Genomic DNA, 26,570 nt, shown 5'->3' with positions numbered 1-26,570 from the left:
ATTCATTTTACTTTGGTTTTACTATTTTAGTGATTTTTAATCTTTTCTCAAATTTTCTTACAGATTAAGCTAAGTGGTAAAGGTAAGGTAAATTAAGGTGAGGGAATATAAAATTATTTAACTTCAACTGTAAGGAGATATGTGCTACTAGAGAAATCTTAAAGGGTATTTAAAATTTTTTGACTAGGACATTAATCCCCTTACCCAGCAAAGATAGAAATATCAATGAAATTCCATTTATATGCCCAATTATTAGATAATGAACTATCTTATATCTTATACGTTACAATAATCTTTGGTTAAAAATCAGATTCACTACTTGGAATTATAACAAACTAGAACTAAACTATCCAAGCGTATCTTCAGCTAAAAACAACTTTGGAAAAAATGCTTAAGTAGTACATTCATTTCCTACACATTTCTGATTTGGGCAAATTTTAGAAAATTCATTAGTGGGTAACATATACTGCTACCAAGTTAAAGAATAATGATTAAATTAGGCAATAGTCACATATTTTTAGAATATATGTAATGTTCCAAGCATAATGACTGATACTTGTAGTTGTCTCCTAGTAAGTGCTAGTTATTACTAGTTGCTAAATTTAGACAATGACGAAGTGAAGTTTTTTGCCATATGTATTTAGAGTTTATTTTTATAAATTACTACTTTCCCATTACTACATCTGTAAGTTAAAGGTAGATTTAAGAAAGGCACTTTGAATTGACCTATGATGGAAACAAATCCACCTAACATTAAAAACAAAAACAAAATATAAAGAAATAGAAGTCCCAAATTTCAAAATTCCTAAAACAATTACAACAAGAGCTTGCCCAACACCTTCTCTGAAGATCATTTAGATAAAATGATCCTCAACATTTTAAACAGCATCAAATTTGCAATATTAAAATGTGATTTGGAGTTAAGGTCTTCTGCAATGTAAATAAACATGGTAGCTAAATTTTTGTACCTTCCTCTGCTCTTGCACCTTCATGATCAGTCATTCTAGTAGAGGCTGACCTAGACTGATTAATGATTCCTGAAGAGATGTGGGGCAGCTCATCATCTCCCAGATCAGCTATCATGTCGTAGAGTTTTGTCCTGTTGACCCCTGTAAATTAACGTCAGCAGCAGAGGTTCATTTAATGGCTACCGCCTGACCTGCCAGCAGCCTTTAAAAACCAATTTGTTAACAAAACAGGCTATTAAAATATCAGATAATTAATGATGTCTTCAATTTTCCACACCACCCCCCAAAATACATTAAGAGCTTAAATATTTAAAACATTCACAATTTCTGTAGAGAGATATATGTATCTCTGCTGTATATTTTAAACAGAAAGGGGGGTGGTGAGGGAGGTGGGGAGGCAGGCTTCTGTTACTTAACCACAGTTCCATAAGCTCACAGACACAGAAGGTACCATTACAACAGAAAAATGTTGGTGTTTAAGGCTAATGTTTTATCAGTGTAAAGAATAAAACAGGGGCTTTTCAACTTAATTCACTGTCTTAAAAAAGTTAACAAAGGAATAAGTACAAACAATTTTTATGAGGGTGCAACAAACAATTAACTTTACCTGGTGTTTCCATGGATATTTTCCTGGCACATTAGCACAAATTTGTCATTCGCAAATCAACCGTAATTTCTCTCAAAATGTTTTTTTTTTTACTTTTCCCAAATTTGAAATCTCTAATTTACCCATGAGCTCTCTGAATTTCTCATAATGATATGAAAAGTCAACAGTCACAGGCCATAAACTCAAGGGGATAATTTCAGCTGCTGCCTGGATAACTGAAAATATACAAAACACAAAAGCTTCTGCAGTATGGTGGAATATTCTTTACCTTTGAACTTCAGAAATAGCAGAATCATTTATTTCCAACCATGTATTTTGAAAGAAAATTTAATTTTAAGAATGTATGGCCGGGCGCAGTGGCTCAGGCCTGTAATCCCAGCACTCTGGGAGGCCGAGGCGGGTGGATCGCTGGAGGTCAGGAGTTCCGAGACCAGCCTGAGCAACAGCGAGACCCTGTCTCTACTAAAAATAGAAAGAAATTATCTGGACAACTAAAATATATATAGAAAAAAATTAGCCGAGCATGGTGGTGCATGCCTGTAGTCCCAGCTACTCGGGAGGCTGAGGCAGTAGGATTGCTTAAGCCCAGGAGTTTGAGGTCGCTGTGAGCTAGGCTGACACCACGGCACTCACTCTAGCCAGGGCAACAAAGTGACACTCTGTCTCAAAAAAAAAAAAAAAAGTAAAAAAATTTTGAAAAGACAAGGAAAATGTTTTATAATCACTATAAAGTAAAACAATTAAAATAGGCATATCCAAAATCAAACATTATGACCTTATATTCACTAATGTCAACATTAATGGACTAGACTGGTATATAATTATTATATATTAAGTTTACTGTGGCTATCTGAGTGTTAGTAACTCTGGGAACTATCACTTACATATGCTATGCATCCCTAACAGCATGCTAGGCAATGAGATGGTAAAATTTAATGAAAATAAGTAGAATCTTAGTTATTAGTTCTAATTTATACTAATCCTTAACTTCTTAGTAATGCTTAAATAACTCTACTTCTGGATTATGTAATATGTCAGGTAGTCTGAATTTTCTAAAATGATTATAATGGAGAAACTCGGTGTGACCTGAGGATTTTCCCCCAACAGTGAAGTAACTATAAACAAACTCTCTAATAAATGAAAAACTGCCAATTGGATGGTCAACCACCAGTTAAATTTAATGTGAAAGAAAATAAATATTATTCTTTCTTACAAAATAGCTCCCTTTTATAACTCTCCCACTCGTTTAACTATACCACCACTGATTTAGTTTGTTTTTAAAATTCTGCAACCACATCTTAACAATTTCTCTTCAATTTGTAAAATAAGGGGGCAAAAAGGCTGTTTTTCTTCCCAAAAAATCCTCCTTTAAAGTATTCTTCAGGTTAATCTCTTTCTCTCTATTGACTTTATTCTAATTATAGCTTTCATTCTCATGAATTACTGTAAACAGATTTCTATTTGTTTTTTCCATCTCCAAGCTCCACTTGCCTTCAGTCACATTTGAATACTACAACTAAATTAATTTTCCAAAATTATCACATTTATTACATCACCCTTCACTCAGAAACCACAAGTGGTACTTTAACACTCTTTTGATCAAGGTTAACTAAAATCTTGTACTTAACCTTGCAAGTGCTTCATGATCTGATCCTATTTTTTCTATCCAATCTTATCCACAATATAAATCTCCTTAATTTTCCAGTCAAAGCAGTCTCCATATAGTACCAATGTTCACCAAGGTTATTTCTGCCATATTTTGTCAAATCTGTCCTCCTATTCTTCAGAAAGTTGAAAATACTGCCCCCACCCACAAGTTCCTGTCTTCTAACATCACCTTAGCCTATCTTAATTCTACCTTTTCCTTCAAACCAGTTACATCTCTGCAAAGCTTTTGTTGATCTTTCCCTGCACTCTTATTATACTAGTGTATACCATAAAATTTGATCTTATTAAATACTACCTTGTAAATAATTTCATTATATGACAGCTAATGTGAAACATAATAAAGGCTTAACAGAAAGTTTTGTTGTTAGAGATAATGTGAAGTCATAATCTTCCTGTATACATGAACTAGGAGACAGACAGGAAGTAAAGAAGGAGACAATATGAAAGTTATTGTTCAAATAGAGAATCCTAAATTATATAATAATTATTATCATTTGCATACTATAGCCAAACTTTAGTCTCTGTCTGGCCCAATGCCCAGTTTAGGAAAAGATGGAACTTCCCTGCTCTAATCCTAGTTTTGTAAAAGCTGCCAAAAGATGAAAGCAGATTTCATAACCAGAAATCACAGTCTTTGCTCTACTTTGTAGAGCATCTTTTAACTGAAAATTTAATTCTTAATTTTCTTTCTAAGGCTATTCAATAATCTATATATAAGAAATGCAACAGTACAATTTTAAATAAAAAAATTTAAATCTTATTAGCCATAATGAAAAATTATTATGGTATTAAGTGTAATAGAATATTAGACATAATACTAATACCAATATTTGAAGAATCGTTAAGCATTAAAATAAAAACTGATTCTCAATTATCATTGGAATCTACAGAAGTAGAAATACTTTTTCTAAGTTTTTTTTAAGAGACAAGTTCTTGCTCTGCTGCTCAGGCTGGAGTGCAGTGGTACAATTATAGATCACTGTAACCTCTTGGGCTTAAGTCATCCTCCCACTTTAGCCTCCCGAGTAGCTGGGACTACAGGTGTGTACCATCACACCCATTAATTTTTTAAAAATAATTCTGTAGGCTGGGCGTGGTGGCTCACACCTGTGATCCTAGCACTCTGGGAGGCCGAGGCGGGTGGATCGCTCAAGGTCAGGAGTTCGAGACCAGCAAGCAAGAGCGAGACCCCGTCTCTACTAAAAATAGAAAGAAATTATCTGGACAACTAAAAATATATATAGAAAAAATTAGCCGGGCGTGGTGGTGCATGCCTGTAGTCCCCGCTACTCGGGAGGCTGAGACAGTAGGATCGCTTAAGCCCAGGAGTTTGAGGTTGCTGTGACCTAGGCTGACGCCATGGCACTCACTCTAGCCTGGGCAACAAAGCGAGACTCTGTCTCAAAAAAAAAAAAAAAAAAAAAAAAAAAAATTCTGTAGAGACAGAGTCTCACTCTGTTGCCCAGGCTGGCCTCAAACTCGTGGTCTCAAAGTGATTCTACCACCTCAGCTCTCAAAGTGCTAGGATTACAGGCTTGAGCCACTGTGTCCGGCCTACATTTTCTAAAACTTTCTTTTTACTGCTGTGAATTGCAAAACACAACCCACCTACCTCTTAATCAGGACTACCAAGTCCTACATAAATATACAATCCTCTAAATAGACAGCAGCACAATGAAAAACACACTAAATGTGCCACATGTAAACCTAGCTATGGACTAACTACTGCTTTTTTAAATTCACACTTACACACACACACACACACACACACACACACACTTGTGACATGAAATTTATCTTCCCATATACTCTATTATTTTAAGTAAAGTAATACTTTTTTTTACAAATCTAACATTTCTCCTTTCTTGAATGTGCCCTCCCTTTGCTGATCAAAATTATATTCTGAAGGGAAACCAACTGTTAGCAGGCAACAATCTGGAAAAGATAAGCTTACTTTAGGATAAGAATTTAGTTAAGTCATGTTTGCTAGATCTGTTCTATTTTCTGACTATCACTATAATTGAAACTTTCACATGACAATTGTTGTCTTAAATAAATATGACATCACAATGTTAAAGAAAAATAACTTTAGCTGCAAAGTGACTATGTGGTTTTAAAAAGTACACTTATTGAAAGAGTTGAAGAACTGAATGGTTTGTCTTAAAAGTGTAAAATTAAAGCCAGAAACATAAAACCACTGTATTTCTTAGTTTAAACTATCTCTTTGATAAGAAACAATGCTATTTTTGTCTTTTATTTGATGTAGGAGATAGAATACAGCAACATTTTATGGGCTCCTCAAATTATACTCTAAGCTATAAGTAGTTTAATCACCTCAGATAATTTATAGTGTGTACAAAGGTGTTTTTAAAAGCCTACTGTAGCCTATTGCTACAAAACAATAATTTCCCTTAAATGTATTAAAAGTGCCTAATTTTGGATATTTGACTTGAAGCCATACTTTAAAAAATATTACATTTTGTGATGACAATGTGTTATCTTGGATCCGGAACAACAAATAACAAATACTAATATGAAAATTAAACAAGGAAGCTCACTTATAATTTCTATTAAAAGAAATGTTAAAAAAGTTAAAAGACGTTCCTTTTCCAATGTGCTGATAATCAAGCCAGAAGATGTACAGCAATTCTATAATAGCAGTAAAGAAAGATGATGGCAAAAAATCATATTGCATACAGAGAAAAGACAGGAAAGTTAAGATAAATGAGAATAATTGGGAAAAGTAAGACAAGTCCACCCAGTAAAAATCAGGACTTCAAACACATGTTCTCAATATATGAATTTTTAAAACGGGGAAAGCCTATAAATCTTTTGAAGAAAATGAAATAATCTTCTTGATAAGCCTAAATTTTATAGGTGTAATATGGCATAGGAGTAACAATAGGCTCTAAGATAAGGGCACCTAAAAAGGAAGACAGTTTAAATTTTTCATGTTATTTAATATAAACAGTAACTAGTATCAAAGAAAGTCTTAAAAGATTTTTAGTTCCTCTCTCGTATTCTAAATAAAGGCTCTGTATCTGAGGTGCCTCACTTACTTCTGATGTTATACACTGTGTAATTTTAATCATTATTTATTTACTTTTTTTTTTTTTTGGAGACAGAATCTTGCTCTGTTGCCCTGGCCAGAGTTCAGTGGCATCACTGTAGCTCACTGAGCTCTTCGGCTCAGGCGAGCTTCCTGCCTCAGCCTCCTGAATAGGTGGGACTACAGGCACTCACCACCACGCCCAGATAGATTTACATGTTTTAATGAGACATCAAATACAGCAAAAATGGACACCATAAAAAGCTAGAAAAATGCAACCAGCCCAAGAATTTTACAAAAGATTAATTAATTTAGAACTTTCCCTCACTCTCCCCCCAAATTATAGAAAACTTAGAAATTTAATTAGAAAGTAAAAGAAGACTAGGTTTTAGGTTAGGTATTACTGTTATATTAATGTTAATTTCCTGATTTTCATCACTGTACTATGATCAGACAAGAGTATCTTTGTGGCTAGGTCATATACACTATTGTGTTTAAGGGGCAACATGTCTACAACTTATTCAGTTTTCTGAACTGTTCAAAAAAATAAATATATATATTTACAGAAAGGATAAAGCAAATGTGGTAAAGTGTTAACATTTGGGGAACCTGGATAAAAAGTATATGAAATTCTTCTGTGCTATTTTTGTGAATCTTTCTTAATTCAGAAATTATGTCAAGCTGGGTACCCACTGTGCCTATAGTCCCTGTTACTTAGAAGGCTGAGGAGGGAGGATCACTTGAGCCCAGGAGTTTGAGGCCAGCCTGGGCAACACAGTGAGATCCCACCTCAAAAAGAAACAAAAAAAAAAAAGGAAAGAAAGAAAGAAATTACGTCAAAATAAAATGTTAAAAAGAAAAGAAAGCTTAACCCTTTGATGCCGGAAACCAAAATTACTGCATCAAGCCTCTTTAGTTTGGTAGTCTTGAATTTTACAAGTATTAATAAATAAAGTATTATTACATTTTTAAGTATATTTCACTTAGTAAGAAAGAAACACTGAAGGGGGTCTACACTTCAAGGCAAAGTTGTCACTTTTAACCCATTTCCTCTTGCCTCAGGTGGGGGGAAAAAGAAGAGTGGAGTGAACAAACTAGAAGACAAAGAAACTTTAGCTTAGCACTTGATTCTAGAAGCCTTTCCACTAAGAATCAAATCTTGAATGAGTCTTTACAAAGTTAAAAAGTCAACAGTCTTGCCATTTTTCTCTTTCCTTTCAAAAGGGAATAAAAAAGACATTTAGATTAGATGACATCTGTTGATTCCATATATGGTAAGTTAGCAAACAGTTTTCTTCCCTCTAAGAAGCTGGAGGAAAAAAATCTGTAGAAACTTAGTGCTATGATACTGTAGGTGTGATTTGTTCACATTCTGGAATAAAGAAAAAAAAAACAAGGCTGGTCAATGGGTACAAATTTACAATTAGACAGGAAGAATGAGTTCTGGTGTTCTGTTATACAGTAGGGTGACTACAGCTAATAATAATAATACATGCTTTAAGACCGCTAAAAAAGAGGATGCTGAATACTATCACCACAAAGAAATTATGGATATGCTAACTACCCTGATTTGATCATTATACAATGTATGGAAACATTACACTGTACCCAATAAACATGTACACTTATTATGTGTCAATTATAAAAATTTTTTAAAGAAAGAAATCAAAAAGCTATAGAGTTCATGAATTATTCTGACTTGTACAAAGCTACATGTAGAAGAAACCAGAATAAAAATCAACAAGGACTAGATAATAAAAATGCTAAAAAAATTCTTGAACTATCTCCTTAAAATAATGTTTTAGTATTAATATGATGATCTACTTGAATTAAGACCATGAGAAGTTTGTGATCCATAAATCACAAAATTTCTTAAATTTCATCTGCATGCCAGGGATTCAGAACCAACATTTTCACAGTGAACTCTGTATTCAAGAGCAAAAAGTTTTTAATTTACAGAATTTCATAAAGTATAAAAAAGAAACATAATTTATTATTTCTTAATTATTCTTTCCTGAGACACTTTGCCAGAATGCTTACCCCAATACCTACTTGTTTAAGTAACATTAAAGATGGTGATGTTTACAAAAGTATTTCAAAATTAAAACAATCTGAAGGTTTAACTAATGAAGGTTAAATTCACAAAATGAAATACCACCAAAATTATGTTTTAGATACAAAACAGGCTGCGTGCGGTGGCTCATGCCTATAATCCTAGCACTTTGGCAGGCCAAGGCTGGAGGATAACTTGAGGCTTGGAGTTCAAGACCAGCCGGGGCAACAGAGCAAGACTCCATCTCCAAAAAAAAAAAACAACAACAGATAACTATGAAACATTAAGAAATAAACAATGAGTTAAAAAACAATATAATGATATTCTAGTTGAAATTTTAAAAAGGAGGTTTATGTATAAAGACTTCTAGGAAAAGCTGGATAAATATATGTCAAACGTAGTTAAACCTGAGTGGTAGGATTACAGGGATTTTTACTTTTTCTTTGTATGCCTACATACTTCTTATATTGTTTAAATAACAAGCATGTGCTATTTTTATGATTATATAAACAAAGTTAATTTTTTGAAAAAAAAAAGTCAAAACTAAAGGGGAATGGACTGAATAATGTAATAGATATCTAGACAATAAGACATTATTGAGCCATGAGATCCTTAAATTATGGAACCAGGGTCCCTAGATCCTGATTCAATCACTGCAGCCCTTTCACCCAATTCACATATTAGGTTCTCCAATATTGGTTGAAAAAAGATTAAAAACATACACAAAAAAATTATTTGTTGACATAAAATGTTTTCTAGGAATTGTTAGCTAAATTATAAAATTGTGTGTATTACGGCCTAATTTAAAAAATAAATTTATATTCTACATGAGGATTTAAAACTTAAGCTCATCTGTTTCTAATATTTCTTGAACAGGTATTTTCTTTTTAATTAAAAAAAACATTTTAGAAAAATTAAAAGCCTACAGAAAAGACCTTGAGTCGACTTGGATCTATTTCTAAACCTCAAAAAGATATAGGTCTAAACATAGTCTATCAGGGGGAAAAAAATGGGATACTTCTATTTTAAATAAGAAGCAACATCAAGTAACATTTCCAAAGAAACCTTCAGCAGATTAAGTCAGTATGATAACATATACAAAATAAGTAATCCAATATTAAAATAAATGATCTCATTTCTTGAAAGAAAAAACTAAAACCCTAAAATTCTAATGTCATTTTGTGTATACTAAAATAGTCAATCACACAAAAGTACTTTTATACTCAACATGCACACATTATAGGTAAATGATGTTAGAACTGAACACAGACCCAGACCAGTACCAAATGTTTTTAAATACAATAAGCAGTTCACTGTACACTTAAAGAAGAGTTTGTCCTTTTTACTCACATGCAATAACATAAAGTAGCATAAAGTTATAAAAGAAAATTGTGTAATAGGTAAAATCCTCAAAACTCTACTTATTAGCCTCCACAATAAATTAAACTCAAAAAATGCTTTATTGAAGGAAACTTACCCTTTTCCATCATACTTGCCATTTTATAAATGCATGTATTTGTCACCAAAGGAATTATGAAAGAATGCCTATATGGTTTCTGCCTTTGTCACACACTAGTTTCTCCTTGATATAATCAAAAAAGATATTAGACTAGTAGGAGTCAATGGCCAGTTCAAAATAAAGTTTTCCCAAAATAAGTTTCAAGTCTCTCCATTAAATACTCATAGGTGTGAAGATGTTTTTCATATGGCCTAAGGTTGATTCACAAAATGGAAATGAATTACTTGAGAGAGGGGTTATAAATACATTTATACTTTTAATAACTATACTGGGCAAGATACAATAGTGAAAAATACATCTAGGCACCATAAGACATCAGCTATTGACCAAACAAACCCTACTGCCACCACTACCCTCCCCCCTGGCCTTTGCTCACCACAGTAACCAAGAAAAAACTACCAAGATTTTTTTTTTGCTGTTGCTGTTTGTGGTTGGATTAAGACCAGAAAGCATAAATTTTCCTACTTACTGTATTTAAGGATTCCCAAACTAAGAAATGTAACCTGGATATGAGTTACTTGCAGTTGTAATACCCTATGTATCAAAAATAGAGAAATTTATAATTTTATCCTTTTTTAACAAATTTTTATTATTTTTAACTCCAAGGCCAATACTCTTTACAATTTGGTTTAAAAGAAAAAAAAAACAAAACCTCAAAATCCTTCCTTCACCCTTACCCTCACATTTTAAATGATTTTGTGCCTGATCAATAACATACCCTAAATTATATTCAAAAAATTTCAAATATACAACAGACAAAGTTTAAAGTTAGTTGCCCCCTTTATAAAACAAAAAATAAAATTACATAAGAAAACAGAATTGAATAATTTTTTCTCAATATTGGTATACAAAAATTTAATAGTCAGAATCTGCACTTACTCTTCACCCCTTTCTTCCCCTTTCGTTCCTTCTTGTACTGTTCCTTCAGTTTACTTATTAGTCCCTGGTCTACATCCCAAACCTCAGCAGTTGGGGAGAGGTCATCTTTATCTACATGCAGCATATTATTAAAAGAAAAAAAATCAGCAGTTGGCAATGCAAGCTGTTGGCAGTAAACTGTTATAGCTTTACATAATCATAATAAAAATATACTAATGGCATCTCAAAATATTTTAAAGGTGCAGTCTCAGTTTTGGTATTCACAACTCAAACTAAGTGCCCATATCTTAAGTTTCTAAACATAATACCAATGACAGTTAAATGGTGCTTCACTTTAATGAATGACAAATTTGAAGGTTATCATTCAGTTGACTGACATTAGAAATTTAATATTATAAAAAATAGATCACTGCATCTTTATAAAAATGTTAATAAAATAGTATTCAGCCAGCATTATAAAAGCAAATGAATGAATTACATGCGAACTACTCATAAAAGGAAAGGTCAGTGCTGGAAAGGTCAGTGCTATTTCATTGATGACAATATTCATGCACCTCTGTCACACTGATTCTGCATGCACAGGGTAACTGTACTAATGGAGAGGCATTCTAGTCCAATAAAATACATATATATAGTTCCAAAATACAAAGTCTCAAATAATCATACAAGGTATTCAGAGAATACCACCTCTGCCCTACCCCACCCAAATAGTTCAACATCTCATTACCTTTTTCCACTGGTCTACAACTCAGATTAGCAAAAAAAAAAAAACCCAACAAAACCAAAACAAAACAGTCAAAAAATCAAAACCAAAACAAAACAAAAAACACTCAAATTCCACTGAAGAATTTTTTTAGAATTGATTCTTTTAGGGTAAAAGTAGTGACAAGCATGGAGAAGTGAAAACATACATCTGTACATCTGCTAAAGATGACACTTGAGCTACTTTAGCTGAATAATAAATCCATATTTAAGTAAATACATGTGCCTAGAAAAAGATTTACTCATAGTAAATGAAAGGAAAAAACAGCATTAAAAATAGGCAGTATGAAAATAAGGTCTTTGAGAATTATTTTAAAAATTGAGTGTTTTTCCTTCCTTTGAACAGTTTTAAAATAGCTATGTCATTAGAAAGTTTAACACTCTGTTACAGAACAAGGAATTTATATAGTCCTGTTATTAAATAAAAATTATACCGAAACACATATGCTAAGTCAATCAATGAGACTGAAAAGAGATTTTAGGGAAAACATAGTTATCAAATTTTTGATAATTCAGTATATTTTGGCTCAGAAGTCTTATAAGTTCTCTATGCCTCACTGATTTAACCTATAAAGTGGACATAAAAAGGCTTTATTCCTTTATAGATTGCTGTATGTACTAAATGTAAGAAATTTTCTGTATTTGAATGGCACACAGAAATTCAAATATTTACTGTACTGTGAGTCTTTCCTACTCCAATTATCATCACCTTTTCCCTAATGGTTACATTACCTATGATCATAGGTGGTATGTGAAAAATTAAATCGAAAGCTTTAATTTGTTAACTTGAATTACTTGAAACTAGGTTACTCAAGACTTAAATTTACATATAAGATTATTTGCCAAACCTGCAAAGTGTGATACTGTTTGCAATAGTCATAATTCTGATTTAAAGTGAAAATTCACTTTTCATGTATTCTAATCATGAAGTTTCCTGAAAACTATGCTACATCAGGAATCTTTCTGTCAACTTACTAAATACACCAAGGAAAATGTGATCTAAGGAATTAATCATTTGTGCTCATCTAAATGAAGCTAACAGTTCTTATTTTCAACTACTTAAAGCAAGACAAAGTGACACATTTTGAGAAAATACTTTTTAAACCTCAGAGACCAAAAAAACCCTTAAGTTGTACATATTTTGTACAGGAAATTAGATAGAACAGAAAAATTTAATAAGATAGCCAAACTTTTTAAAAAGACCTTTCCAGAGAGAATGAAGCTAAGAATAGCTCTAACTAAAGTAGCCAAAGAGAGTGCAGTGAAATAGCAAAGGGAATAAAAAAAGGATGAGCTTAAGGAAAAAAACCAAACATTACTTGCAAGATAACCTCAAATCTAGAAAACAAAGGTAACCTTAGGCAGTGCAAGGAACAGGTTGGTGAATGCATAAGTGCACGAACAACATCCTGAAACTTGCCTGGTAAGTAACAGCTGATTTGATATTGGTTATAAGGAATACATTAAGAGCAAAAGGGAAGAGGCAGCATAATCTTCTACATATTAATCTTGTTTTTAAAAAATCTAAGGGGAAAAAAATACCAAGAAATGAGGTTGAGTCAATTACAGGAACTTTGTCTAAAAGAAAAGACAAATACGCACAAAAAAGTTGACTACTGACAACTCAAAACTACAAAAACATGAAATTCTATTATAATTCTGATCACCAAAGCAGAGGAATTACACAAATTTACTAACTATAGCATAAATTTGTAACTAACTTTACTTTATTCACGTGTTCAAAACTTTAGCCACTGTATTTAAATCCACTCAGGTGCTAACTGTATTTTGTAATCCTATAACTTTATATACGGATCAGTTTCAAAGAGTGGGGAAAAAAATAAGTGAACATTCTTAAAATGCCTCGTCTCCATGAGAGAAAAAGCAAAATTAGAAATGTCAACAAATATTTTTGATTATGAGAACTGAAAATTACTAATATTAAATCAGATTACCTAATATAGATAACAAAGGAAAAAGATCAAAAAACTTTCTAAAAAGCAGTGGTTCATAACATAAAAGGATTCAAAATCAGAGACAACTGAGCAGACTGCTAGTATACAAAATAAAAAATAACATCAGAGATAACTGAGCAGACTGCTGGTATACAAAATAAAAAATAACACTGATAATCTAATGTGCGTAAATACTGAAGTATGTTTCATTAAGATTTTCTTTTTTAAAAAAGTGTGTCCTTTACCCAATAATTTAAATCTGAAAACTACCACTTTCCCATTTATAAACATATTCAAAATTTTAGTAAATGAATTAAATAAATACAAAGGAGTGTTTGTATGTCCACCTTCCTTTCAGAAAAAATGACTATGACACCCATTGAGTAGAAACAATGAACTTCAGAAACACTATATAAATCCTTTGACAGCTGTCATTTCTTATAGAAAAAACCTACATCAATCATTTTGTACTTAAAAGAGTTCTTTTCCTTCATCAAGAACTTAAAATGCTTTAAAGATAATGTTTCAGTCTTGTCTGGAAGAGACTTTGTCAGTTACTTCTATTTGCACAGGGGATCCAGGTCACTGTCAAATACTGATGATAAAAAGTAAACAAAGTATTGACAGTTGTCACTCACTAATTCATCTCTTGAAACTCTGTTTTACAGTCCAAAGTCTTTGGACAGAAGGACCAATCAGTTGTACATAATATGGTACTTTTATTAAAGAAATAATGCCATTTCAAACAAATTCAATTCCTAAAATATTTGTTTATCCTTTTGACTAAGAGTTAAACTTGTAGCAACTTAATGCTAAGGGAATAGGAATGAATGTGTGCCAAGATTTAGCTAAACAGATGTTTTATAAATTACTTTGATTTTTTAAAATAAAAATAATCTAAATGTGCATTAGTAGGGCCCTGGTTAAATAAAATCATGGCACATAGTGACAGAACTTTACACAGTTATTAAAGATGCTGCTGCTGAAGAACTATTAAGTGAAAAGTATGGGTTACAAATCAGCATATAGCAAAATCCTTTGTTAATTAGCATGGTTCTCTCTATATAGTAGCATTATAGGTAATTTTTATCTTCACATGTATTTGTAGGTTCTAAGTCTTCTAAAACAGACTCGTATCATAATTATATATTTATATAATTATAAAATAATTGGGAAAAATAAAAAGTACTTTTGAAATTACTGGAAAAAGATAAGGTATTTCCAGCACTGATAGGATGCACCAAGAAGCGAAAAGCAAACTTAGATACTTTTACTGTTTCTCCTGAGCAATGCTAATTCTAAAGAGTACACTTCTAGAATACAGCCATTTTCAAATAGTATGTTCAAAAATATAAAGTCTAGCAACTAATTGTGAAGTTTTCCCACGTTTTGAATTAATGTGCCTCTTCTATTTCCATTTAGGAGAATAGGGAACTGAAGGTTTAAAAACAACGCTTGAAAATTATAAACAAGGAGAAAATTGGTAGCAAAATTCAAATATTTTAAGTGCTTGATTCATTTTTATATCAAACCAGTCAATATATTATCTATTATTTATCTCCTACTATTAGCAATATTCCATTTTAATACATAAATGAGGCAATTTTTAACCCAACCGTGTTTCCTATCACCAATGTAGTTTTTAAAAAATCCAATGATAATTTCTCTTGCTAGTAATTAAGGAAAACTTGGATGTATTAAAATAACCTTCTCCAATAAAGCTCAGTAAACACACTTTTTTCTACCTACCAGATAACATGCTGATATTAAATGAGAATTAAATAAACATCTTTAATAGGAAAAACATAATGGATGTCAGCTTTTACCTTAACATTTTAGATTTTTAATTTACTTCCTAAAGAGGTTTTTAACCCTGTACATATAGAACTGTTTTCTCCCTTTTAATTATGGCTGAGTTATTATTAGCATTATGTACCACTGGCAAAGTTTAGGCCCTAACATTTGCACACTGAATATTATATGCAATAAAATTTAATATCTTCATTAAATCTTGCTCAATATAGATCTATAATTCAGAATTAGTAGCTTTATTCCTTTGCAATTAGGTAGACATCATCACATGGGCATACTGAGAGTTAAGTCTTCTTGAAACTTACATTAAAAAATTAAATAATGGGACTATTTAAAATAGAATACATGATTATTTTTAAAAAATCAGCTAAGGGGAAGAGAATTAGATTTCCAAATCAATTAAATGTTTCAGTTTTAAATCCAGACAGATTTCAAAAATCAAAATCCACCAAAAGCCATATATTAGACAGTTTAATCACCAAATCTAAATAAATTAGTGCAAAATAACCTTGAAATTATTCAATATCAATTCCCCTTGCTCTCTGTTTAACTGCCACCATACATTCAGATGCATACATTCCATATATAGTATTTAGCAATAATCCACCTTTAAGAGCTAGATTTCCTCCCACCCCCTATTTCTTTATCACCTTACCCCATTCTGTGCCATCGCCTGAACTCCGTGCTTCTCCAGCTCCTTCACCATCTTCAGCAGTCACTAAAAAATCAAATTCTTTCAGTGCTTCCTCAGTATCAGGATCGTCAGTTAGGTCAGCAGCTAAACCTTCATTACCTATCTGTAAATAGAATATAAGTCAAGAATTACTTTTATACTGAACTGAAAAGGGATCCTTCAGTTGTATTTTCACATAACTACATTTATATAATGATTTTAAAATTACTTGGATCCAAAATCTTGGATTTCCTATGTAATTCATAAATTCCAAAATAAATGGTTCAACAGTGCTATACTAAGATCATTTGTATGATGTAATTCAAGTAATGTGGTACTAAAAATGGTTAAAGTGCTAATCATCAAGAACAGTTAACTTCTTAAATTATAGTATATTCACAGTTACCCTCCATTATAGAACCATTCACTTGCTTGCATACATTGAACTGACTTCACAAACTGAGAACTGCATATTTAGTCAATCACTTATAGTAATAAGGCATAGTAACTAATGTAAGTACATAGCTGTGGTAATTATAATAGTGCTTTACCTCCCAGAACAAAAAATTGAAAGGATCAAAATTTCTATTCACTAAATAGACTATGTTATACATATGTGGCAGAAAGACTGAAAGCTGCTTTTGTAGATTGGAAGTTTTTGAGGAACTGCCATTTCCCCTACATTACTGTAAAATCTCAAAGTACCACAATTGAACCTATCCTCCTTTTTCATGTATTTGAAATAATGAACATCACTCTGATAATTCAAAAATGGACGATCAACTATACTTTTGCTTCTATAGCTAACCCCCAATCCCCATCACCACTAAAACAGATAAATGTTCCTTAGGTTATTATTTTTATTAATCCTTGCCAAAGAACAAGAATGTTGACAAATATTTACTATCCACAGATTACTTCCTCTCCCAGGGTAAAGTATCCTCATTGCTGCCTCAGTTAATTTATTACTCGTGTACTGTACATGGAGAGAGAGACTTCAGCAGATTCTCAAATTGTGGCAGGAATGGAAAGGGTGTCACTTTCTTTTCTTTTAAAGATAGGATCTTGCTCTGCCACCCAGGCTGGGGTACAATGGCATGATCATAGCTCAATGCAACACAGAATGCCTGGGTTCAAGCAATCCTCCTGCCTCAGCCTCCCAAGTAGCTGGGACAACAGGCATGCACCTCCACAACTGGCTCATTTTTTAAAAAAATTTTTCTGTAGAGATGGGAGTCTTGCTATGTTTCCTAGGCTGGTCTTGAGCTCCTGGCCTCAAGTGATCCTCCCACTTCAGCCTCCCAAAGTGCTGAGATTAGAGGTATGAGCTATCACACCCAGCATAGGGTGTCGCTTTTTTAAAAGTTTCAAAACTAATGGTCTAGTCCTATAAAAACAGCCTTTTTCTTGCCCATTTAGTGACTAGTACAGTAAATAATGATTCCTACAATATGTAATTGAAAAAGAGCAGACCATATAAAACTTTAAAAATCATCACTCTCAATGTGATTTAAGACATATCAAAAATTCCTATTCCAAATACATTAGTATGTAGTTAATAAGAATATAAAATCTAGGCCGGGCGCAGTGGCTCACGCCTGTAATCCTAGCATTCTGGGAGGCCGAGGCAGGTGGATCGCTCAAGGTCAGGAGTTTGAGACCAGCCTGAGCAACAGCGAGACCCTGTCTCTACTAAAAATAGAAAGAAATTATCTGGACAACTAAAATATACATAGAAAAAATTAGCCGGGCATGGTGGCGCATGCCTGTAGTCCCAGCTACTCGGGAGGCTGAGGCAGTAGGATCGCTTAAAGCCCAGGAGTTTGAGGTTGCTGTGAGCTAGGCTGATGCCACGGCACTCACTCTAGCCAGGGCAACAAAGTGACACTCTGTCTCAAAAAAAAAAAAAAAAAAAAATATAAAATCTAGTTCCTACTTTGTGTTTATTCATGCGATGTTTGTCTTTTCCTTCTGGGATGCCTTCAATCATGTCATTTTCCTCTTCTTCATCACTGTCATCAGCATTTTCTAAGAAATTGAATGTCTCAAGAACATCACCAGGGGGCCTGTAGGAAGGGAAAAGATGAATCCAACGATTCTAATATTTCTTTCTGGTTCTTATTTTTAAAAAATACATGAAGGTAGCTACAGAGATTCAAATGATGATCTACATACTATGTATTGCCTAAAAACTTTATTCAAGAATATCTGAAAGACTATGTTCTATGATTAAAATAAAATTGATTGTTCTCCATTGACTTTCTCCAAAGTTCCTGGTCCAAACTACTTTAGGTAATTACTACAACAAAAAAAAAGCCTGTAAGTATTAGATACTCAAACATACCATTAATTTTCAAAATAAAGCCATGAACAGGCAACTCAGCATTTCTTATAACTATAATCTCTTAGAGCTTGGCTCAAATGTTTGAAGACTAAAAAGTAAATACCAAAGTTTATCAGGCTGTCCAGACTTAAATTTATAGTAAATCAGATATAAAACATCCCAATCCATTTCACAGATTTTCTTACCTAAAAAAAAAACCAAAAAAAAAAAAAAAACTATAATCTATTAAATACTTTCAAGTCTTTCAGAACCACTCATTTAATAGGTAATAGTGACAATCTATTTTATTTACTCACTAAATATTTTTTTAAACTGAGTTCCTCTATGTACAAAAAAAAGGTTTTCGGACCGTTGTTTGTTTAACAACAAAGGCAGCAACAGTAGAAAATTCAGCTGAACAAAGACTTTCACCATGAAAAGTCTCTGCTCTGCCACTAACTAGCTGCTGGAATGTGACCAAGACACTTAAATCTTTTGGCCTCAACTTCTTTACCTCAAAACTGTGAGGATTGAACTAGATGATCTCAAATGTCCTTCCTAACTTCTAAGAGTGCATGGTAACGAAAAGAAAAATAATCTAAAATTCAGGCTTTTTCTTCCCCCTTCTCTGAATGGTTCCCTCTGTTAGTCCAAATTACGGACAGAAAACAATTCAGACTACAGTCATCCCATGGTTTCCACGAGGGATTGGTTCCAGAACACCAACACCCTCCCCCCTTTCTCAAGTCCCTACACACATCCTCCTATATACACATATACTTTAAATCATCTCTAGATTACTTATAATATCTAATATTTAATACAATGCAAATGCAATGTAAATAGGTGTTATATTGTATCGTAATTTTTTATTGTCATTGTTTTTGTTTCAATATAGTATTTGTGATCCATGGCTGGTTGAATCTGAGAATGCAGAACCCATGAATATGGAGGACCAATTGTATTTTTTTAACAGAATTAAATAGTTTTGTTTTATTAGGTCTACCTATACCCCACCAATCCTATGTAAAGGAACTGTATAAAAACTAAATGCAGAAAGAGATGGTCTTTCCAAATGCAAATTAGCAAAAAACAAACACAAGCTTACCACAATAACAAAAGGTGCTTTTCAGCTCGACATTTATAATACATCTTAATATTGGGGGATTAAATGAAAAGCAAAGAACATATTTGACAAAAGTGTGATATCAATGATGGAATAATTTTTAAAAGTATTTTTTTTGAAGTATGAGATTTTTGTTTTGAACTTTGAAAAATTAAGTACTGCTGTCCCATTGGACACAAATTTGAGAGCTCCTATTTCTACGTTTTAAAAAATGTACATGGCTTTAAAAGTCAAAAAGAATAAAACAGGCCAGCCGCAGTGGCTCACGCCTATAATCCTAGCACTTGGGAGGCCGAGGCGGGTGGATTGTTTGAGCTCAGGAGTTCAAGACCAGCCTGAGCAAGAGCGAGACCCCGTCTCTACTAAAAATGGAAAGAAATTATCTGGCCAACTAAAAATATATATAAAAAAAAAATTAGCCAGGCATGGTGGTGCATGCCTGTAGTCCCAGCTACTCAGGAGGCTGAGGCAAGAGGATGGCTTGAGCCCAGGAGTTTGAGGTTGCTGTGAGCTAGGAGGACGCCACGGCACTCTAGCCCGGGCAACAGAGTGAGACTCTGTCTCAAAAAAAAAAAAAAAAAAAGAATACAACACATAAGAAAGAACTGATGAATCAGACTTCACCAAAATTATAAACTTTTACTCTTTGAAAGACACTAACAGAACGTAAAAACAAGACTACAGATTCTGAGAAAACATCTGCAAGTCATTTGATGAACAACTTGTATCCAGAATATGTAAAGACACTTAAATCTCAATGGTAACAAATAAAACGATTAAATGGAGAAAATTTTCAAACAGACATTGCATTAAAATGATATGTGGATGGTAAGGACATGATCAGATATTCAACATTATTAGTCTTTAGGGGAATGAAAATTAAAGTATCATGGACTGTGAAAGGTCTGAGATTTTACCCTACCCGCATGCTAACAACCTAGACTGTTACTGTTTCATAGATCCTGAAAGAAGTCATAAGATTGAGTCAGAGACAAGAATTCTATTCCTCAGGGGCACAGGAAGTAGCAAGAGTGTAAGTCACTAAGTTCCCTTTGCTTTTCAAGTCCCACAATGTTGGTAAGGAGGGGATCAGGTAGATGCTGCATAGGCAGTTTGTTTGAATCATAGCTGAGGAACTCTGAGCTTACAGAAGTCAAAGCTTTTCCCCTGGACAGTAAGGATGACTATCCAAAAGACTGTCTCTATCTTCCAAGGCTCTTTATTATACATATATCCTTAAAAAGATAGTCCAGAATAAAAGAGCAATCAGTGTCTCTGCTCACAAGATGTTCAGAAATGTGAGTGCTCCATGGAGAATTTCCTCTAAAAAACAAAACAAAACAAAAATGAAGTACTGTCATAAACCTATGAGAATGGCTAAAATCAAGGAACACGGTCTGTAGAATTAACTGGTTATAGGAAGAGATTAGAAGAGCTGTTGGACTGAAGAATGAAATAGCCAGAAAGATGAAAGAAGAAAAGGATTGTCAAGCAACTTTCAGGGCTCTAATGAGGTTAGCTACGAATAATTTGGGGGTCATCAGCATAAGTCAATAGATTTTTTGTTATAATAAAGTACTGCTATGAAACACTTGGGACGAAAAAGGCAAATATTTCTAAAGTCTAAACAATTTTATAAGGCATATAAGTAACAGAACCCCTGCCCTACCCTTTCCTACCTTTCATTTCTATACACTAGGAACAACCATTTTTAATTTTTCTTTTAGAAGTTTCCTTTACTATTTACCCTAATATTTCTAAATAACCTGCTTAGACTACTATTTCTTGATCAAGATGTAGTTCCCTTATAGTTTCCATCCCATACCCCACACACTTTCTTCTTCAAAAGTAATATAGTTATACCAATTTACTTTTGGTTATAGTAATATTCCATGGTTACACTATAACTATGTAAATATTATTCCCATTTAAGTCACATTACAAACAATGATTCTGCCTCTTTTCTTTTACATATGGTTTTCCTGAAATAACTATCTGGTAGGTTTTTTTTAACTGCTTCATTTTCCAAGGATATCATGACTTATTCTTTCCCTGAAATTTTCCAGAACTGTATATCTCTTTTCAAAATCCTCAAACACATAAGGTAATATACTAATTTCATATTTTCTAGGAGATTTTCCTTCCAGTGTTCTGTCCTTCCATTCTATTCTGGTTACTCTCCAGACCCGCTGCACAACTGTTTCCTGAAACTTCATGTGCCTCCCTTCTTTACTAGGTATCCTTTTTCCTGAATCCTACATTTTCCTCATTCTTCATTTACTCTCTCTGATTGCTGAGACACATCCTCTAACAGCTGCCTGAGGAAAAAAATGAATGAAGGGCAAATTTTGAGACTTTTCTGTCTGAATGTGTCCGTAGCCTACTTTCACAAGTATTAATGATACAGTAACTTGGCTCAGTATACCAATGAAAATCACTTTCCATCAGAATCTTGAAGGTACTGCTCTACTATAGTCTAGCTTTGAATGTTAATTTGATGCCTATCTGACTCCCAATCTTTTCAGTGTGATTTGAATTTTCTATATGGAAGATTTTAGAATTTCCTCTTAATTTTTAGTGTTCATGATGATGGCCTCTGTATGGATCTTTTTTCATTAATTTCATAGAGTAATTTGGGGAGAATCCTTTTAAAATGGAAACAAACATCCTTAGAAATACATCCTAGAATTTTTTTTTTATTCCTTTAATAATCTTTTCAATACCAGTTAATCTGTTCTCTTTCTGAAACTCCTGGTCAGAAACTGACCCCCCTGGACTGATCTTTGAATTCTCCTATCTTTCAGTCCTGTTTTCTAATTTTGGGGATAATCCTTTAACCTATCTTCCAAGTTTTTCATGGAAATTGTTTCTATGAGCTTTTCTGATATCTGATTGAGCCTTTTAAAATAGCATCCAATTTGTTTTGTAGATGTATTATCTTCTTTCAGTTCTCTCAGTAGAATGATTATAATTTTGAAAGTCTTCTGCTCCCCATTTTCTGTGATTTCCTTTTTGTTGTTTCGTTCTTTTGGTCTCTAATTTTGACATTCCTGAAGTCTTCCCTTAACTTGAATTCATATGTTGAAACCTAATCTCCAATATGATGGTATTAAGAGATAAGGCCTTTGGGAGGTGACTAGGTCATGAGGGCAGAACCCACAGGAATACAATGCCCTTATAAGAGAGGGAGTCTGTCTGCCCCTTCCACTATGTAAGGACCTGGCAGAAAGTTGACAGTCTGCAACCTGGAAAAGAGCCCTCCGCAGAACCCAACCATGCTGGCACCCTGATCTTTGATCCAGCCTGAGAGAGAAATAAATTTCTATTATTTTTAAGTAACTAGTCTATGATATTTTGTTATAGCAGTCCCAAAAGACTAAGAAAATGAGTGAGTCTTGTCAAACATCTAACTTTACTTTTGCATGACAGGACAGAGGCCTAGCCATTTCGCTAGCATATCCCAATTGTCAGTAACATTAGATCTTTTCTGTTAATGTGATCAATTTCAATATCCTGCCTGAAAGGGATTTAAGAATAGCCGCCAGGCCGGGCGTGGTGGCTCACACCTGTAATCCTAGCACTCTGGGAGGCTGAGGCGGGTGGATCATTTGAGCTCAGGAGTTCGAGACCAGCCTGAGCAAGAGCGAGACCCCGTCTCTACTAAAAATAGAAAGAAATTATATGGACAGCTAAAATATACATATATAGAAAAAAATGAGCCAGGCATGGTGGCGCATGCCTGTAGTCACAGCTACTTGGGAAGCTGAGGCAGGAGGACTCCTCGAGCCCAGGAGTTTGTGGTTGCTGTGAGCTAGGCTGACGCCATGGCACTCTAGCTGGAGCAACAGAGTGAGACTCTGTCTCCAAAAAAAAAAAGAGTAGCGGTCAACATACCAAAAGCCAAATAGCAAAAGAAAATAGGGGATCTCACTGCTCAGCTGGAGATTTTCATATAACCTTCCTGTTTTCAGTACAATCACCCATCTTTCAGTTGTTTTCTTTTCTTTCGTTCTTTTTTTTTGTTTTGTTTTTGAGACAGAGTTTTGCTCTGTCACTCTGGGTAGAGTACAGTGGCATCATCATAGCTCACTGCAACCTCAAACTCCTGGGATCAAGCAAGCCTCCTGAATAGCTGGGATTACAGGCGTGCATTACCACGCCCAGATAGCGTTTTTTCAATTTTTGGTAGAGATAGAGTCTTGCTCTTGCTCAGGATGGTCTCAAACTCCTGGGCTCAAGCAATCCTCCTGCCTCGGCCTCCCAGAGTGCTAGGATTATAGGCACGAGCCATTGCACCCTGGCCTGGTTGTTTTATTTCTTAAGAAATCAGAAATCACTGGTTCAACTTTACCAAAGTATACACCACCATTCTTTGGGGTAGATGAGGAGTGTTAGACTAGCTACATGGGATGAAAGAAGGGATTTATGATTCTGTTTCTTAAATAAACTTTAAGCCAATTCTTTATTCATAGCCCTATCTACTTTGACTACAGACATATGCAATACCTTTAATTCCTTAGCCTTTGTACCTTTACTGGAATTTTGGGATCTGAATTGGTTTGTTTCATTTCTTCATCCTATTGCTCTCAAATACACTTACATGTAATCTTTCTGAGGGCTACTAAATCAGTTGCCATTTCTCCATTTTCTTTCTGGCTTCCAAAATTATGAAATTTTCTCTATCTCACAGTAGACAGTACTTTTTCTTATTTTTTCTGTGTATCCATTTTTTTGTGTCCTTTTGTGCTAATGCATCATAAGCCCCTCACTGTCATTTTAATGAAACTTCTAGAAGGCACACAAGTAAAACATGCCTTTAATCTACCATGTCTAAGTGGAAGTCTCCATCTATTGTATACTTTTTTTCTTTGCCAACTATTTACTATCCTCTCTCATTCTAAAAAGACAAACAGAATTTTAAAAATTAATATATCCTGATAAAGGGAAAATAAAATGAAGCCAAAGGTAAGGCTAGTAAGTAAAAGACTACAACAATCAGTACATTTTCTAAAGGAAGTCCACAAATTCGGCCCCAAGATTCCAAACAGAGTAAAAAAAGAAAAGAAGTTACACCTGGAGATTCAAAGGTAAATCAGACTAATTACTAAGAAGCTGTACAGCTTTTCTCAGTTATAAAATCTAACAGGGCCGGGTGCGGTGGCTCACGCCTGTAATCCTAGCACTCTGGGAGGCCGAGGCGGGCGGATCATTTGAGCTCAGGAGTTCGAGACCAGCCTGAGCAAGAGTGAGACCCCGTCTCTACTAAAAACAGAAAGAAATTAGCTGGACAACTAAAAATATATATAGAAAAAATTAGCCAGGCATGGTGGCACATGCCTGTAGTCCCAGCTACTCGGGAAGCTGAGACAGGAGCAAGACTCTGTCTAAAAAAAAAAAAAATCTAACAGAACTCTCTCCCCCAATGAATCCTCTTAGAGTAGATGATTTGTGATGTGATACACTATATACCCACATGCCCCTACCATAATCAAAAACAACAGTGACATGCACTCAGCAGAATCTATTGAACACTAGTCTCGGTGAGGTCACATTTCAACTGGATACACAATATTTCATAATAGTGAACACTTAGTACTCATTATATATGCCAGGCACTGTTCTAAGTGTTTTACATCAATTCCTTTCTTCATCATATCAATACTATGATCCTCACTTTACAAATCAGGAAACTGAGGCACAGGAAAGTAAGGTTCTTTGCTCAAAGTCACAGTTAATAAGTGGTGAAGTCAGGATTCAAATTGAGTCTGTTTTCAGAATCTACATTCTTAACCATTAGGCAAACAGACCTATAATAATACAAGTCTAAAATTTACCATTCCTCGACTGTTAGACATTGAGACTCTAATTTCTTCATATCATAAATAAGAATGTGATAAACATCATTTTGCTGCAATCTCTATCAACATATCATTTTCTTATTCCTATGGGTTTTTTGAATGGCCCTAATAATGTAACACACCTACATTAGTGTAGAATCAGAAAATGTAAGTTTACTCATTAATAAGGAAATGAGTCTTGATTAAAACAACTACTACCTAAATGTCCACTGACAGATGAATGGATAGAAGAAAATGTGTCGTACACAATACAATGGAATATTATTTGGTTATGAAAAAGAAAACCCTGTCATATGTGACAACATGTATGAACATTGATGACATTATGCTAAGGGAAATAAGCTGGTCACAGAAGACAAATAACTGTATGAGTCTTAATTATGAGGTATCTAAAGCAGTCAAACTCAGAAACAGAAAGTAGAATGGTGGTTGCCAGGGGCTGAAGGGAAGGAGAAATGTGGAGGTGCTGTTCAATGGGTAAAGAGTTTCAGTCATACAAGATAAGAAAGTTCCAGAGAGCTGCTGTACAACATTGTGTTTAACACTGTACTGTACACTTAAAAATTTCTTACGAGGACAAATCTCATGTTATATGTTTTTTACCCATGCCATTCCCACACAAAAACCTTCAAAAAAACCATTAAAGTCTTAATCTTGCAAACGGAAGAAGCTTTACAAGAAGATACAATCTGTCACAGATCTTTTAATTCAGATTCAGGTGCAGTACAGCAAACTGCATTACTCTAAAATATTTATAAATCCTGGCCAGCCGCGGTGGCTCACACCTGTAATCCTAGCACTCTGGGAGGCCAAGGCGGGTGGATCACTCGAGGTCAGGAGTTTGAGACCAGCCTGAGCAAGAGCGAGACCCCGTCTCTACTAAAAATAGAAAGAAATTAGCTGGACAACTAAAAATATATATAGAAAAAATTAGCCGGGCATAGTGGCACATGCCTGTAGTCCCAGCTACTCGGGAGGCTGAGGCAGTAGGATCACTTAAGCCGAGGAGTTTGAGGTTGCTGTGAGCTAGGCTGACTCCTCGGCACTCACTCTAGCCCAGGGCAACAGAGCAAGACTCTGTCTCAAAAAAAATAAAAATAAATGAAATAAAATATTTATAAATCCTATGAACTACTAGGTTTGGTTAGCTGACCAATTTGTCTGAAATTGCTTAATAATACTTTTGCTTTTTCATTATGATACAAAACATTCTATGCTTCCTAAAATCACAGTAAAGAAAATAAGGGCTCTATCTGATGCCAAATTAGTTTTATTAAAGAGCTTATTTCTGGCCAGGTATGGTGGCTCATGCCTGTAA

General features: G+C 34.0%; 1 protein-coding gene across 4 annotated transcripts in view; it reads right to left on the bottom strand.

Annotated features, from left to right (window-relative positions):
* STRN3 (striatin 3) overlaps positions 1-26,570 on the bottom strand; it is a 106,480-nt gene that overhangs the window by 21,534 nt on the left and 58,376 nt on the right. For 2 of the 4 annotated variants that reach the window (XM_045569241.1, XM_045569260.1), the window contains exons 6-9: positions 17,882-18,011; positions 15,928-16,069; positions 10,744-10,854; positions 969-1,109 (exon numbers count right to left, since the gene is read on the bottom strand). In XM_045569241.1, the coding sequence (XP_045425197.1) occupies positions 969-1,109; positions 10,744-10,854; positions 15,928-16,069; positions 17,882-18,011 (524 nt within the window). The remainder of the gene's footprint in view (positions 1-968; positions 1,110-10,743; positions 10,855-15,927; positions 16,070-17,881; positions 18,012-26,570) is intronic. The other 2 variants (XM_045569249.1, XM_045569268.1) reach the window with 2 other exon arrangements.

The sequence above is a fragment of the Lemur catta genome, chromosome 1 (assembly GCF_020740605.2).
Source record: "Lemur catta isolate mLemCat1 chromosome 1, mLemCat1.pri, whole genome shotgun sequence".
Taxonomy (NCBI): domain Eukaryota; kingdom Metazoa; phylum Chordata; class Mammalia; order Primates; family Lemuridae; genus Lemur; species Lemur catta.
Note: the sequence above shows the minus strand (reverse complement) of the source record. Positions and strands in the feature narration are given on the sequence as shown.